The following is a 17,350-nucleotide window of genomic DNA, read 5'->3' as shown; positions in this document are numbered from 1 at the left end:
ATCTCATAGAGATCTCACAAATGATGACAAAGTTTCCTTCTATTATTTCTCTTTAAAAATAAAATAAAATCCTGTATTTGTGATTATCTTTTATTTATCTAAATAATAAATGTCCTTTTATTTCTGACGGAGGTACAAACTATGCAAAACAATGCTACACATTTCCCTTATTGTGTAAAAAATACTGAAATGAATAAATCCCACATTAAATAAATAAATAAATAAATAAATAAATAATACAAACAAAGAGAGTATCCTCACATAAATACATTTGGCTGGAAAATTCCGAACCTGGCAACCCTGTAGTGACGTCAACCAGGCGAGGAGGGCGTTTAGGTGGTGCAGCGGTAAAAACACACGCTGGAACCAGAGCTGGATCTGGACTGCATCGTATCAAATCTCAGCTCTGCCTGCCGGCTAAGGCTGAGCAGCCACATGAACGATTGGCCTGTTGTTCAGATATGGGCGGGACTAAGCCGGATGGTGTCTCTCTCATGACTGGTGCAATTACGACCTCTGCTGGCTGATTGATGGCGCTGCACAGAGACGGGGAGAGAGTGCTGTCAGGGTGTGTCTCTCCGTACACAGTGCTGAGCTGCACTGCACTCGTCAAACTGTAGGTGATAAGACGCATACGGCTGCTGCCCACACGTCGGAGGGGGCGTGGGTTAGCTTTGTTCTCCTCAATCAGAGCGGGGATCGGCATTGGTGGAGAGGAAGTGTGATGCAATCGGGGCAATTGGACGCCCTTAAAGGGGAGAAAAAGGGAGAAAATACTTAAAGAAAATATATATTAAAAAAATAGGTGAGGTGAATAGTGCCAGCGCCCTCTGCTGTTTAAAGTGAATATCGATTCATTATACATGTAAACCGATTTTTAACTGTCTTGTGGCGCATCGTTACATCCCTACTCAGGACTCCACCGAACCACACCGGGGGCAATAATCTCCAAATGAAAAAACAAACAAACAAACAAACCCAAAAAGGTATTAGCTTCTGGTTCCTCCTGACGTCATCTGTCGTGTACGTCTGTACGAACGTGACGTGTTCATGTGATTTTAATGCTCCTGAACTGTGTTGGGGGGTGTGTTGGTTGGGGGGGGGTGTAGATCTGACATGGAAACATGGCTTTATGTGTGAAGACAGAAACACAAGTACACACTCGCCCCTGTGGAATGTTCCTCACAGGGTAAAGAGGAGCACTCGTGTTTGGCTACGGAACAAAATCCCTCCTTCATTTCAAAACTACTTCTGTATAAAAGCATCGGACCAAACTGGACCAGTGATGTCACTGTGCCTTCATTACACTGTGTTCCAGGTCTGTCAGCACTCACAAACTGGCACTGTTGGACCTCTGAGCGAGAACCTCGACCCTCGATCATTCAAATTGTGTTCAGTCACAATTCTGAGATACTTTGGATTCATTCATTTAGTGTCGATTTTACCACTGCTATATCCTGGTCAGGGTTGCAGTGGGTCCAGTTCATTGGGTGAAAGGCAGGAAACACCTCAGACAGGTTGCCAGGTCCTCTCGTTTACATTTAGCGGACGCTTTTATCCAAAGCGACTTACCGTAATGTGACAGTATACAGTCTAAGCAATTGAGGGTTAGGGGCCTTGCTCAAGGTCCCAACAGTGGCAACCTGGCAAGGGTGGGGCTTGAACCAGCGACCTTTTGATTACCAGTCCAGCACCTTAACCATTAGGCTACAACTGCCTAGTAGCTCCAGTTGTCCAGACTGCAGGTCTTCGGACTGCGGGAGGAAACCCACATGGACAAAGGGAGAACATGCATAACTCCACACAGAAAGGGATTCAAACCCAGGTCCATCTTGTGTTAAGATGACAGCGCTACCCACTGTGCCATCGTACCACCCTCTGTCCCTCTTTGGATACACACGTCTGTAATATATGTAAGTGTAAACGTTCACTGTGGAAATGTGTAGTGTGTATTGTGTTCCATGGGCACAAATTCCCACAGACACACTCCAAAGTCCTGTGGAAATCAGGCTGTAATAGGAGCAAATTAAAGGGCAGAGGTGCAAACTGCATATTATTACAAACAGTTTTGGAATGGAACGGGTCAGGTGTCCACATACTTTTGGTCCTATGGTGTGTATGTGTGTAGATTCCTGACCGGTAGACAGCACTGCTAATATTCGAACCCGGACCTCGGTGCTGGTAAACTTTTGGACTGGCACGCTTTGTGCATCAGATGTTGGAGGAGGGTCCCGATTCGTCCCGAGCGGAAGCCTTTAATACGCAGACGACGACTGTTGTGGTTGTAGCGCGAGGCGTCGACCTATAAAAGGACACGTGTTGGAGCGCAGATCAAAACGGAACCAGGACGCAGGGATTTACTGCCCGGTTTACCACGGCGGCTCAGTGGTGTCGACGACCCTCGTGTACCTCGTTATCCTTCTAGCCAACCGCATCCCAGCTGGTTCAGCTATAAAGAGAAGCGGCGATGGAGCCGGCAGAGAAGAATCGTGGAAGCTTTTAAACAAAAGTGTTCATCAGTAATCACGTCATCCTGAAATCGAAACATTAAAATATTATAAGTAAACACAGACTCATTCATAATAAACGCTTAATAATAAACTCTTCCTGCTGCATTCGTGTTATACCTGGCTCACACTACACGATTTTCGCTCAGCGACTGGTCGGCGCTAGATTTGTCGGCTCGAGAGCAACTCGGCGTTCACTCAGTGAACGAAACTCGGCTCTCAATCGCTATGTGTGAACTACTCAACAACTCGATCCGAGCTTGGCGACCGAAGCGAGATTTCTAGCTTGTCAGATATCTGGATCTGAGTTGCCCGACTGGCAGTGAGTGCGGTGTCGAACAGCCAGTGAGAACGCAGGATGTGAGGGGAAACGCAGGAGAGGAGTGTAAACAGGTGGGACAGGGGCGTAATATAGTTTATATCAGAATACATCAGCACACACACAAGCTTTACAGTATTTCTGGCCTGATCGTTCTCTACAAAACACCCACGCTGCATTGCAAACAATATTTATTAACCTCCAACTCACTATAGAACAATCCCTGCTGCTCGTGTTGCCAAATCCACTCAGATTCATTTATTTTCCCTCTTTGATTTTACGCTGCACATCAGCACACACACTTTGATCTCTCGCTACTTGTTGTCATTAAACCCCTCGTCACTTCTCACTTTTGTGACTAAACGTAGTTTGGGAGAGCAGAGAAGCTCGCCTGTGATTCCAGTTGGTGATAGATGGTGTAGTGTGTGACCCCCTATCACCCATCAGTCGTGTAGTGTGAAATACACACCGACTTGAAAGACTCCCGATTACAAGAGATCCAGTCGTGTAGTGAGAACGTGGTATTAGAGGAGCAGATGGTTTTTATGGAGGTGAGAGAGCTGTATGATGGACATTCGGTTCCTCTGCTGTACCGGCAGGTTACACCAGACTGATGGAGTGTGGAGGTCTGGCGCCCCCTGGGAACAAAGTGCTGAAGTGCAGCTTCTACATGAGGGTCTGAGAGAGTGTGTAGCTGCTACCTGAGAAAACTGGAGCTGAGAGAGTAAAGGAGTGAATGTGAGTGAATGAGGGAGTAAATGAATAACTGTAAGTGAGATATTGTGAGTAAATTAGAGTGAATTTGAGTGAAGGTGTAAATGTAAGTAAATTAATATGAGTGAATGAATGAGTGAGAGAGCAGGAGAGAGTGAAGGAGTGGATGTGAGTGGGTGAATTTGAGTGAGTGAATGCGTAAGTAAATTAATATGAGTGAATGAATGAGTGAGTGAGTGAATAAATTAAAGTGAGATGTGAGTAAATGGGAGTGAATGTACTGTAAGTAAATACATGTGGGTGAGTGAATTAAGTGAATGAATGAGTGAGAGTAAATAAATGTGAGTGAGTGAGTGAGTGAATGTGTGTGAGTGAATTAATTTATGTGAGTAAATGAATATGACTGAATGCATGAGTAAAAAGGTAAGAGAAGGTAAGTGAATAAAGGAGTAAATAAATGTAAGTGGATGAGTGAGTGAGTGAATGTAAGTGGGTGAATGTAAATGAATGAGTGAGTAAAAGAGTGTGAGTGAGTAAGTAAATATGAGTGAGTGAAGGTGTAAATTAATGAATGTAAGTGAATGAGTGAGTAAATAAATGTGAATGAATGAATGAGTGAGTGTGAGTGTGGAGCCAGTGGTAGCTGAGTGGTTAAAGTACTGGATTAGTAATCAGAAGGTTGCAGGTGGCAAGTTCCACGTCTGCCATTGCCAATGTGAATGACTGAGTGAATGTAAGTGAATGAATGAGTGAGTTAGAAGGTGAGTAAGTAAATTAATTAATATAAGTCAATAAGTGAGTAAATAAATGTAAATGAGAGAGTGAATGAATGAGGGAAGGAGTGAGTGAATTAATTAATGTAAGTGAATGTAAGTAAATGTGAGTGAGTGTACGTGAGTAAATTAATGAGTGAATAAATGAGTGAGTGAGTTAATTAATGTAAGTAAATGTGAGTGAATGAATATGTGAGGAGGTAAGTGGATGAATGAGTGAGAATGTGAGTGAGTGAGTGAGTGAGTAAGTGTGAGTGAGTGAGTGAGTGAGTGAGTAAGTGGGAGTGAGTGAGTGAGTGAGTAGGTGAGTGAGTGAGTGAGTGAGCGTGTGAGTGAGTGAGTGAGTGAGCGAGTGAGTGAGTGAGTGAGCGTGTAAGTGAGTGAGTGAGTGAGCGTGTGAGTGAGTGAGTGAGTAAGTGGGAGTGAGTGAGTGAGTGAGTAGGTGAGTGAGTGAGTGAGCGTGTGAGTGAGTGAGTGAGCGTGTGAGTGAGTGAGTGAGTGAGTGAGCGTGTGAGTGAGTGAGTGAGTGAGTGGGTGAGTGAGTGAGTGAGCGTGTGAGTGAGTGAGTGAGTGAGTGAGCGTGTGAGTGAGTGAGTGAGTGAGCGAGTGAGTGAGTGAGTGAGCGTGTAAGTGAGTGAGTGAGTGAGCGAGTGAGTGAGTGAGTGAGCGTGTAAGTGAGTGAGTGAGTGAGCGTGTGAGTGAGTGAGTGAGTAAGTGGGAGTGAGTGAGTGAGTGAGTAGGTGAGTGAGTGAGTGAGCGTGTGAGTGAGTGAGTGAGCGTGTGAGTGAGTGAGTGAGTGAGTGAGCGTGTGAGTGAGTGAGTGAGTGAGTGAGCGTGTGAGTGAGTGAGTGAGTGAGCGAGTGAGTGAGTGAGTGAGCGTGTAAGTGAGTGAGTGAGTGAGCGAGTGAGTGAGTGAGCGAGTGAGTGAGTGAGTGAGCGTGTAAGTGAGTGAGTGAGTGAGTGAGTGAGTGAGTGAGCGTGTGAGTGAGTGAGTGAGTGAGTGAGCGTGTGAGTGAGTGAGTGAGTGAGCGAGTGAGTGAGTGAGTGAGCGTGTAAGTGAGTGAGTGAGTGAGCGTGTGAGTGAGTGAGTGAGCGTGTGAGTGAGTGAGTGAGTGAGTGAGCGTGTGAGTGAGTGAGTGAGTGAGCGAGTGAGTGAGTGAGTGAGCGTGTAAGTGAGTGAGTGAGTGAGCGAGTGAGTGAGTGAGTGAGCGTGTGAGTGAGTGAGCGTGTGAGTGAGTGAGTGAGTGAGTGAGCGTGTGAGTGAGTGAGTGAGTGTGTGAGTGAGTGAGTGAGTGAGCGTGTAAGTGAGTGAGTGAGTGAGCGTGTGAGTGAGTGTGTGAGTGAGTGAGTGAGTGAGCGTGTGAGTGAGTGAGTGAGTGAGCGTGTGAGTGAGTGAGTGAGTGAGTGAGCGTGTGAGTGAGTGAGTGAGTGAGCGAGTGAGTGAGTGAGTGAGCGTGTAAGTGAGTGAGTGAGTGAGCGAGTGAGTGAGTGAGTGAGTGAGTGAGTGAGTGAGTGAGCGTGTGAGTGAGTGAGTGAGTGAGTGAGCGTGTGAGTGAGTGAGTGAGTGAGCGAGTGAGTGAGTGAGTGAGCGTGTAAGTGAGTGAGTGAGTGAGCGTGTGAGTGAGTGAGTGAGTGGGTGAGTGAGTGAGTGGATGAGTGAGTGAGTGAGTGGGTGGGTGGGTGAGTGAGTGAGTGAGTGAGTGGATGAGTGAGTGAGTGGGTGAGTGAGTAGGTGGGTGAGTGAGTGAGCGAGTGGATGAGTGAGTGAGTGGGTGAGTGAGTAGGTGGGTGAGTGAGTGAGCGAGTAGGTGAGTGAGTGAATGGATGAGTGAGTGAGTGAGTGGATGAGTGAGTGAGTGGATGAGTGAGTGAGTGAGTGAGTGGATGAGTGAGTGAGTGGGTGGGTGGGTGAGTGAGTGGATGAGTGAGTGAGTGGATGAGTGAGTGAGTGAGTGAGTGGATGAGTGAGTGAGTGGGTGGGTGGGTGAGTGAGTGGATGAGTGAGTGGATGAGTGGATGAGTGAGTGAGTGGGTGAGTGAGTAGGTGGGTGAGTGAGTGAGCGAGTAGGTGAGTGAGTGAATGGATGAGTGAGTGAGTGAGTGGATGAGTGAGTGAGTGGATGAGTGAGTGAGTGAGTGAGTGGATGAGTGAGTGAGTGGGTGGGTGGGTGAGTGAGTGGATGAGTGAGTGAGTGGATGAGTGAGTGAGTGAGTGAGTGGATGAGTGAGTGAGTGGGTGGGTGGGTGAGTGAGTGGATGAGTGAGTGGATGAGTGGATGAGTGAGTGAGTGGGTGGGTGAGTGAGTGAGTGAGTGGGTGAGTGAGTGAGTGAGTGGGTGGGTGAGTGAGTGAGTGAGTGAGTGGATGAGTGAGTGAGTGGATGAGTGAGTGAGTGAGTGAGTGGATGAGTGAGTGGATGAGTGGATGAGTGAGTGAGTGGGTGGTTGAGTGAGTGAGTGAGTGGGTGAGTGAGTGAGTGAGTGGGTGGGTGGGTGAGTGAGTGAGTGGGTGAGTGAGTGAGTGAGTGGGTGGGTGGGTGAGTGAGTGAGTGAGTGAGTGAGTGGGTGAGTGAGTGAGTGAGTGAGTGAGTGGGTGGGTGAGTGAGTGAGTGAGTGGGTGAGTGAGTGAGTGAGTGAGTGAGTGGGTGGGTGAGTGAGTGAGTGAGTGAGTGGATGAGTGAGTGAGTGGATGAGTGAGTGAGTGAGTGAGTGGATGAGTGAGTGGATGAGTGGATGAGTGAGTGAGTGGGTGGTTGAGTGAGTGAGTGAGTGGGTGAGTGAGTGAGTGAGTGGGTGGGTGGGTGAGTGAGTGAGTGAGTGGGTGAGTGAGTGAGTGAGTGAGTGAGTGAGTGGGTGAGTGAGTGAGTGAGTGGGTGAGTGAGTGAGTGAGTGAGTGAGTGGATGAGTGAGTGAGTGGATGAGTGAGTGAGTGAGTGAGTGGATGAGTGAGTGGATGAGTGGATGAGTGAGTGAGTGGGTGGTTGAGTGAGTGAGTGAGTGGGTGAGTGAGTGAGTGAGTGGGTGGGTGGGTGAGTGAGTGAGTGAGTGGGTGAGTGAGTGAGTGAGTGAGTGAGTGGGTGAGTGAGTGAGTGAGTGAGTGAGTGGGTGGGTGAGTGAGTGAGTGATCAGTGTTTATATAAGAGTGAGACAGGGCGCAGACTGCAGTGTAATGAGAAGCAGATCTGTCTGAGTGGGAGGAGAGAGGGGGGCAGAAGGGGGGCAGAAGGGGGGTTGGGGGGTAGAGGGGGGTAGAGGGGGGTATTTGGGAGGAGAGGGGTGGAGGGCAGGATTTGGGAAAGGAAAGGGGGGGGTGGAGGGAGAGAGAGAATAAAAGAGAGAGAATTCAGCACGTCATGAGAACCAGACCTCCTCCAGTCCGACACAAAACTCACCTAAATAAATATAAATAAATATTACATTAATACATTTAACTTATAACATTATAATATAGATAAATAAATCATATATAATAAACACGTATATTCTTAAAATCTGATATTTATAAAAGTTTTATCTTTACGCCTGTAACTTTTTCCACCAATGAGAAGCGAGGACGGCGGCGGGGGGCGGGATGAGAAAGACGAGATGAGTTTGATTGACAGCTCTAGCGTCCAATAGTGAAGCGAGTAACGGAGCGAGAGGAAGACAGGAATCCACCCAGAGCAATTATAGAGAAGAAAAGAAGAAAAGTGCATTAAAGGCTCCGTGTGAGAGGAACCGCGACCCTCCTTCTGTCTGTCTGAACATCTAGCATCTATTCCACTCCTCAGACATGCCAGCCTGCAACCACGACCAGTTCTAGAACTTCTGAGGAGAGCAGGAATCTGGGATCCATCCAGAGGAACCGAGTTCTGAAGGATCTGCAGCATGAAGCCATGAGGAGGACCGAGAGCTGCATGGAGATCCCAGATCACATCATCTCACATCATCAGGAGGATTAAAGCTCTGTACAGACACACTGAGGTGGAGCAGAGAGAGCTTCAGGAGGTTCTGGAGGTTCTGGAGCTGATCCGGGGTGAGGATGAGCAGCTCCGGATGGGAGGAAGGAGAGCTGGACTTCCAACTGATCTTCGAGGAGGATCAGCAACATCAAGCGGATACCACAGGTCAGTCACAATCATCATCATAATCATTATCATAAATAAATAATAACAATAAAACTTATATAATAATAATAAAAATATATAATAATTGTAATAACAATAATATTTAATAATAATAATAATAATAATAATAAAACTTATAATAATAAAAACGAACAAATACAATTAAATAAAAATAATAGTAATAAGTGATAAAAATCAAAATAATAATAATTTTAATGTCATTAAATAATAATAAATAATAATTTAAAAATAAATAAAGTAATAATAATAATGACAAATTACAACCAAGTTAAATAATAAGAAAAAATAAAAGAAATAAAATAATAATAATAACAACAACAATAATATTAATAACAACAATATTAATTATAATAAATTATACAATAATAATTACAATATGGTTAAATAACAATGGTAAATAAAATAAAATAATAACAATAAAATAAAATATTAATAGATGTTAAAAATAATAATTTCATTATAATAAAATAATTATATAAATAAATAAAATAACAAAAAACAATAATTTTACAATAATAATGATAATAATAATAATAATAATAAATGATAAAAAAGATTAAAACAAATGTAAATTACAACAAATTAAAATAAATAAAAAATAATAAATAAAATAAATAATACTAATGAAAATAATAAATTATAAAAAAATTATTTCAACAAAATTAAATAATAAAAATAATAAATAGTTAAAATAATAACAGAAATAATTAATTAATGATTATATAAATAAAATAATAATCATTATCATCATGAAAATAATAATAATAATACTATAATATTAATGTTTTTTTTCTTTATAGAATATTAAAATACAACTAATATAATATAAATCTATGAACTACAGACACGTACAGCTATAGTCACTGGATCAGAAATTAAAAACACAGAAGGTTCAAGGTCCTACAGTGGCAGTTTGGTGATGCTGGGACTTGAACTTGAACCTTCTGATGATGATCTCAGCTCCTGCACCTCTCAGTACCTGAAGCACTAAAGATGCAGAATTATAGATCCACCATTTATAGCTGGTGTGAAATCCCCACACACACACTCCACCTTCCCCGTACCGTTCGGATCAGGTGATTCACCTGCAGGAGGCTGATTTACCTGCTCAGGTGAGACTGTTTGGATATACTCAGTTCCCCCGGCCTGCTGGTCGAGGAGAGCCTCAGGCTGTCACACGCTGAGCTCCTCTGAGACTTTAATTAACGATGTTGTAGTTTTGTAATTAATTAAACACGTTTCAATCACACTGATGGTCAGAAAGCTGCTCATGATGGAGACTATACAGCCAGAAGTATTGGGACGCCCCTTTAGTTTAGGGAAGGACCTTTCCTGTTGTGTTCCAGCATGAGTGAGCTCTATAAAGACGTGAAGAAAAGCTTCAGCTCCACTCAGCAGCTCTGGGATGAACCGGAACACCGACTGATCAATCAGCGCCCGGCCGTATACATACAGATGAGGTCAGCTTGTGACTGAACGGGCACAAATTCCCACAGGCACACTCTTTCAGAGGAGCGGCGTCTGTTCCAGTCGTTGTGGGACGTCCGACAAGCTCCCGCTCAGGCGTCCAAATACTTTTGGCCCTGTTGTGTATTTCAGTGTGTGTGTGTGTGTGTGTGTGTGTGTGTGTATGGTTTTAATCAGCTGTGCGTGTGAGTAGCGCTAACCGTTGCCATCTGGACCAAACCCTGCGTTTCTGTTTAGCGAGCGTGAACACACACCGCCGCGCTCGCCCTCCGTCCCTCCATCCGCCGCTCTGGAATGAAGCTAGGCTAACTGGCTCCAGCTTTCCGTTCCGAACGCGCCTCTGCGCCCGGTTAGCCGTTATTTACGCGGTCTGGCCGCGCCGGCGTGGAGCCCCGCTCCTCCCTCCCTCCCTCAGTCGCTCGTCCGGGGCTAATTCGGCGTTTTCCTCCGAGCTGATTCTGATTAGGGAGGAATTCACTCGCTCTAACGGAGCCAGATCCTTTCAGGAGAATTCCTCCGTCCAGAACGCCGTCCCGTTAGCGGCTTTCTGTCCTCATGCTAGAACTGGCGTGTACGCAGCCGACCAGGCTTTACATGGACGCTCAGAACGGCTTTATCTGTCGTATATGCAGACACACGTGTGCAGTACAGTGAAATTCTTTCTTCACTTATCCCAGCTTGTTTTTTTGTTACGCTGGGGTCAGAGCCCTGGAGCTGAGAGAGTTAGGGGCCTTGCTCAAGGGCCCAACAGTGCCGGCATGGCAGAGTCGGGATTCGAACTCTCAACCTTCTGATTGATAGCCCAAAGCTCTTTATCAGACACTTTTATCCAAAGTTACGTACAGTACTGTGACACTATACAGTCTGAGCAATTGAGCAATTGGCCCTCACTCAAGGGCCCAACAGTGACAACCTGGCAGTGGTGGGGCTTGAACCAGCGACCTTTCGATTACTAGTCCAGCACCTTAACCACTAGGCTCCCACTTTACATACTTTGCAGCAACAGTTTAGGGAAGGACCGTTCAATCTTCTTTCCTGCATGACTTCCAGCCCCCGGGTACGATGCTGGCAGGGCCCTGAACATTTCTGGGATGAATCGGAATGTCGACTATGAGCCAGGCCCTCACACATAACATGCCTGTCCTCATAAATGCTCATTCCACTAAATGAGCAAAGATTCCCACAGACACACTCCAAAATCTCACTGAAAACTGTATAACTGTATAACAGTGCTGTGGATGATGGTCAGGTGTCCACATACTTTTGGCCGTACCTGAGAGAAACCAGGGTGACCGGGGTTTGGTCCTCGCCTTGGGTCACTATGTGTGATGAGTTTAGCATGTTCTCTCTACATCTGTGTGGGTTTCCTTCGAGGTGTTCCGGGATCAAGTGAGCATGCAGAAGGTGGATTGGCTGCTCTGAATATTAATAAATGTGAGTGAGAGAGTGAGTGAGCGAGTCAGCATGGACCCACCGCGACCCTGACCGGGATGGACACGTTTTTTTTTTTCCTTCTAATGATAGAGATGAAAGGTGTGTACTTATACGTTTACCTGTGTCCAGCACCTGACAGCCACCTGAGCGCCGGGCACATCATCCAGTCAATAGGGATCGTCCCCTCGCCGCCGCTGTCGACCAATCACAGGGCCGGGATGCATTCCCCGCCCCCCAGGAGAGCGCTGGTGAGGGAGTTCAGCGGGACGTACGAGAGCCTCCCCGCCCGATCCGTCCAGGTGAGATTCATTCATTATCAATATAATAACGAAGGGCGGGGCTAATTAAGGAGAAGCTCCGCCCATGTCCTCGCCCACTTTTATTTACAGGTGTGTCCTGATACTGTTATATCACGATATTTACATATTAATGATCACAGATCGTAATCGGAACGTTATACTTTACTGGTAATAGGGTTAACCTCTTCTACATCTGACAAACATGCCAGCAGGTGGATTGGCTGCTTTAGATGCCTCCTGATTCCCCTCTTCATGATACATTATTGATGATAAATTAACGTGTTGGTGCAGCACGGCTCCAGACTCCTGGGTTTGTCTCGTATGGAGCTTAATGCTGCATTTTTATCTTTTAAACTTCACCTGATCACATGTTGCTCCAGTTTGCCGCTGATATTTTCAAAGCGCCTTTAAAAAAGATGAACTGTGAGATATTACGAGATAAAAGTGACCCGGACAGAACGGAACTCGCTTAACGTGATAAATAAAGCGTGAAGCTTTTTCATCTCCCCGAGCTGCATAAACACACGAGAAGTAAATCCAGTTACACACAGATACACGTGGTATTATAGAGTAGATTTGATGGTTATTTCACACAGATGTTTGTTCATGTTGAGGAACTTTAATGATGTTTTATCACTCGAGTCGAGCGCTGAGTAAATCGGCTATCTGTGCCGAGAGTCGCGGTGAAACCGAAGCACAAAACTCTTCTCACGTTAATGAACTAAATAAAACAACAACTGAGACAAACACGTCACGTCTTCTTATCACCGATAGTTAGATCGCTGCTTTTTACATAAAAACAAACATCTGTAACAGCAGCACAAACGCTCACACATAATCCACACACTCCACCATGATATTACTGCTTTAACTTTCATTAAGTAACGCCACCGATGATGACGCTGCTCGGTTCTCAAAAACTGGTGGAAACGCGCGTCGGTTCTCTACAGAACACCAAGGTTCAGAGAAACCCGAACAGAACCGGTTCAAGAACCAGGGTTTTTTTGGTGGAAAAGGGGTATATGAGCTCCAGGTACTTCATGTTTTCTTTCCAGACCTACACGTGTTTACTGCAGTCCTTAATTTCTCAAAAACATGCCAGTAGGTGGATTGGCTGCTCTAAAAACCCTCTGATTGATTGAGTCCCCTCTTCAGGATACATTTTCCCCCTTTTGTACCTGGGCAGCATCATTTATTAGTAATGAATGGATGTGTTGGTGCTGCACGGATCCAGAGTCCTGGGTTCGAGAGCTCTAGGTACTTTATGTTTGTGTTTGCTGTAGCTACCTTAGTCAAAAACATGCCAGTAGGTGGATTGGCTGCTCCAAATTTCTCCTGATTGGTTGATTCCCCGTCTTCAGGTTACATTATTGATGATAATTGAATCCAGAGTCCTGGGTTCGACTGAGGGCTCCAGGTACTTTATGTTTGTGTTTGCTGCCAATACCTTAGTCTTTACTTTCTCAGAAACATGCCAGCAGGTGGATTGGCTGCTCTAAATGCCTCCTGATTGGTTGATTCCCCTCTTCAGGATACATTATTGATGATAAATGAATGTGTTGGTGCCTCACAGCTCCAGAGTCCTGGGTTCGAGGTAGTCCTTAATTTCTAGGTTCGAGGTAGTCCTTACTTTCTTAAAAAAACATGCCAGCAGGTAGATTGATCTTTCTAAATCACTCCTAGGTGTGAGTGTTTTCCCCCCACGGGCTCCAGACCCACCGCAACCCTGACCAGTTCCAGTGCTCTGAAGTGTGTGTGTGTCCCTCAGGTTTCGGAGTCTCGGGTGCTGGAGTGCCCCAGCATCCAGATCACCACCATCTCCCCCGACGACGACTTCGCCCCGGACGGGGGGCACTACTGGGACCGGGACCGCCTCTACCTGCCCCTGCTGGACCCCTACTGCTACCGGGACAGCGGCACGGGGGCGGGGTCTCTCAGCCCCAGCCCCGCCTCCAGCCCCTCCTCGCGTGGCTGGCTCAGCCCCGCCTCCAGCTGCGAATCGCTCCTGGTGGAGGAGGAGGAGCTGAGCGAGGCCGCCACCCACTTCTGCCTCTCGCCCTCGTCCCGACCCACCTCGCCCGGCGGCAAGAAGCGGCGCAACTCGCCCCTGGCGTCGCCCTGCCACTCGCGCCGGAGCAGCTACTCCGAGGAGCAGGCGCAGTACCTGGAGGCGGGAGACTCCGCCCCTCAGACTCAGGGTCACATCGAGCTCAGCATCCCGCAGAAGACCAGAAAGACCTCGTTAGAGCAGGTGAGTCTCGTAACGCTCGGCTCCGTTTCATTCACACGTCATCAAAAGTATTTGGACACCCGGCCATGAGCATGTCGGGCGTCCCAATCCTACAGGGCTGCACCAGGAGGGACTGTGCCAAGCGGTTATTAGAGTACTGGACTAGTAATCATAAGGTCACTGGTTTAAGCCCCATCAAATGGTCATGTGCTGAGGTCTCGAGTTTTAAATCTCAGCTCTGCTATCAGCCGGCCGGGCGCCTGCACAGACACACGATTGGTTGATAACGGCTGAACAGGGCTCCTCATCTCTGGTCCAGTTGCGGCCTCTGCTGGCCGGTCGAGGCGACTGCATATTAAAAATATTAAAAAGCAGAGCAGTCGTAGCTCACACATCAAGAAGGTCCTGAGTTCGATCCCCCAGGCGGGGCGGTCCGGGTCCTTTCTGTGCGGAGTTTGCATGTTCTCCCCGTGTCTGTGTGGGTTTCCTCCGGGAGCTCCGGTTTCCTCCCACAGTCCAAAAACATGCAGTCAGGTTAATTGGAGACACTGAATTGCCCTATAGGTGTGTGTGTGTGCTCTGTGATGGACTGGTGTCCCATACAGGATGTTACTGTGGGCCTTGCGCCCATTGAAAAGCTGGGATAGGCTCCAGCACCCCTGATTGAATAAGTGCTTAAGACAGTAAGTCTGTAGCTCAGCTAGTAATCAGAAGGTTGATGGTTCAAGCCCCACTATTGCCAAATTGTCACTAAACAGGGTTCCTCATCGCTGGTGCAATTGCGGCCTCTGCTGGCCAGTTGAGGCAACTGCACCCGGACGGCTGATATAAAAAAAGCAGGGCAGTTGTAGCTCGGTGGTTAAGGTACAGGACTAGTAATCAGATGGTTTTTGAAGCCCCACCATTGCTTAATTGTGACTGTTGGGCCCCTGAGCAAGGCCCTCAATTGCTTGCTAAATGCTGCAGATGTAAATGGGTTTGAATCTCAGCTCTGAAGCAATTGCGGCCTCTGCTGGCCAGTCGTGGCGACTCCACCCGGCCGGCTGATATAAAAACTGTTCCAAATCAGGCACGGAGTTTAGATGCCTAAATATGGGGCATTGGGAAGCGGGCATTTTAATACTGAAACGGGGCATTATGGCCTGGGAGGTGGCGCCCCCCCGAGGAACCGAGAGGAAGTTTCACGTGTGCTTTGAGTTTGGAAGAAAATACTGACGAGTTTGTTTATTTAAAAACAGAAAAATGTGCCTGTACTTTGCTCTGACTGGGTAGTTGGGGGTGCTGGGCGAAGCCAGGGGGTGCTGAGGGGTGCTGGGGAAGCTACAGCACCCCCTGCTGCCACCTTCAGACACTACAAATATGTTTGATGTATTATATTCACTGTTTGTGTGTAATTATGAACACAGGTTTCCTCCAGAGATGTGGAACTGGAGCAGATACCCTCCCCAAACGCCCCCTGCCCCCCCTCAGACCTGGGGCAGATTAGGAGGGACCCTACGGCGATGGGCATGGACTACTTATCTGTGCCGAACGCGCTCGGCTGGGGGAGGACGCGAGCCAGCGCCCACAGCCCCATCTTCAGGTCCGGAGGAGGAACTACACCACACCAGGTTTACGTTGTAGTGTGTGTGTGTGTGTGTGTGTGTGTGTGATTTGGGACGCGATCATTTTGTTTACCATGTGAACCCGCAGGTCGAACGCTCTGCCGCCGCTGGACTGGCCGCTACCGTGCCAGTTCGATCAGTTCGAGCTGCGGATCGACGTCCAGCCGCGCCCGCACCACCGCGCCCATTATGAGACGGAGGGAAGCCGAGGAGCCGTCAAGGCGTCGCCGGGGGGGCATCCTGTGGTCAAGGTCAAACCAAATTATCCAGCTGTTTACATGATGTGGTGTTCCTGTGTTCCTCATAAATAGAGCCGCCACTAAATTCTAAATCACAGATTTATAAAGAAAAGAGACACATTTCACATCGTCATAAAATTTCACTCATAAATTAAATGATAGAATAAATGAAGCTACGATACGCAGCACAGCGACATTACTAGTTAAACGTAAACCTGGAACATCCAGCGACGGTGCGAGACTTCATGTTCCGTCTAATACCAAAATTGGTCGTCCACAGAATTGGTTGCTGCTTTACTCTTCCACATTTTGGACGTTTTGAGTAAGCGATTGCTAACTGAATTGCCGTAGGATCCCTAGGACGCCTCATAGTGCAGATTAACCAGTAAACGTGAGTCAGATCGCTAAACACAAACATTAAAGCTTGAAATTCACAGCAGGTTTTATATCGTGGTCCGTGAATAAGATACGACTTTAATCATGATCAAGATTTAGTTTTTTAGGAACTCTTTAGACTTTAGATGATTAAAAAAGCTCCAGGATTTTGAGTCCGGAAGGTTTTCTTTATATTCCTGAAGGTTTTAGCAGCACCAGGGTCCATGAACAGCACAAAAAAAAAATAAACGGCTGTTGTTGAACATAAAAAAATTTTTTTTTACTAAAAAGGGCGTTTATACATGGAAAAAAACCCACCATTTTATTGCTAGAGAAGAACATTTTGCTTGCAGAAATGGTTTTAACAATTAGAAAAGGAAATATTGAGATTAAAAACATTATGTGTGGTCGTTTTGGCTTTGGGAAAGGGTAGGGATGTAACGATACACTCTACCCACGATGCAATGTGATTCATGGTACTGGGTTCACGATACGATTTTTTCCCGATTTTTTAAACAAAATTAACTTAAAGACTAATGATGACAAAGTTTCCTTTTATTATTTCTCTTAAAGATATAACAAACTCCTGTAATTGTGCTTATCTTTTATTTATCTAAATAATGAATGTAAAAAAACCGAAATGAAATAAATCCCACATTGAATAAATAAATGAATAATACAACTAAAGAAAGTATCCTCACATAAATAAATCTGGCTGGAAAATTCCGAACCTGGCAACCCTGTAGTGACGTCAACCAGGCGAGGTGAATAGTGCCGGCGCCCTCTGCTGTTTAAAGTGAATATTGATTCATTATACGTGTAAACTGATTTGAATCGTTACACATGTGAATCAATTTTTAACTGTCGTCTGCATCTCTAGAAAAGGGCGACAAATTGGTATTTCGACATTAAAAAAAAGCATTTTAATATCAGAAAATAGTGTTTAGACGTCAGATGTGGTCGTTTTATGAGCGAGAAAGGGAATATTGGATGTGGTATTTTATTATGGGAATAAAAGAAGTAATAAAGAGAGCACTGATATTACAAATGTGGTCATTCTGAGATTGGAAATCGGTATTGTGAGGAATCGGAATGCCTACTGTGAGCCAGGCCTGTCATTAGTTTGGGTTGTTGCTTCCTGTATAAATGAAATGATGGTTTATGTTGTTCCTCCTGTAGTTGGTGGGGTATACGGAGCGCCAGCCGCTCTCCTTACAGGTTTTCGTGGGCACCGCCGACGACAGATCGATCCGGCCACACCCC

The 17,350-nt window shown here is 46.2% G+C and overlaps 1 protein-coding gene across 1 annotated transcript in view; it reads left to right on the top strand.

Annotated features, from left to right (window-relative positions):
- The first annotated feature begins 7,974 nt into the window (after positions 1-7,974).
- The window catches only part of nfatc4 (nuclear factor of activated T cells 4), a 24,498-nt gene continuing 15,122 nt past the window's right edge, over positions 7,975-17,350 (top strand). Inside the window, exons 1-6 of the mRNA XM_062992871.1 lie at positions 7,975-8,418; positions 11,470-11,639; positions 13,408-13,890; positions 15,276-15,451; positions 15,562-15,724; positions 17,267-17,350. The exon at positions 17,267-17,350 is cut by the window's right edge and continues 17 nt beyond it. Coding sequence (XP_062848941.1) covers positions 8,334-8,418; positions 11,470-11,639; positions 13,408-13,890; positions 15,276-15,451; positions 15,562-15,724; positions 17,267-17,350 — 1,161 coding nt within the window. The 5' untranslated portion in view covers positions 7,975-8,333. The remainder of the gene's footprint in view (positions 8,419-11,469; positions 11,640-13,407; positions 13,891-15,275; positions 15,452-15,561; positions 15,725-17,266) is intronic.

This window comes from Trichomycterus rosablanca, chromosome 4 (genome assembly GCF_030014385.1).
Source record: "Trichomycterus rosablanca isolate fTriRos1 chromosome 4, fTriRos1.hap1, whole genome shotgun sequence".
Classification (NCBI taxonomy): Eukaryota; Metazoa; Chordata; class Actinopteri; order Siluriformes; family Trichomycteridae; genus Trichomycterus; species Trichomycterus rosablanca.
This window is presented reverse-complemented; position numbering and strand designations above follow the sequence as displayed.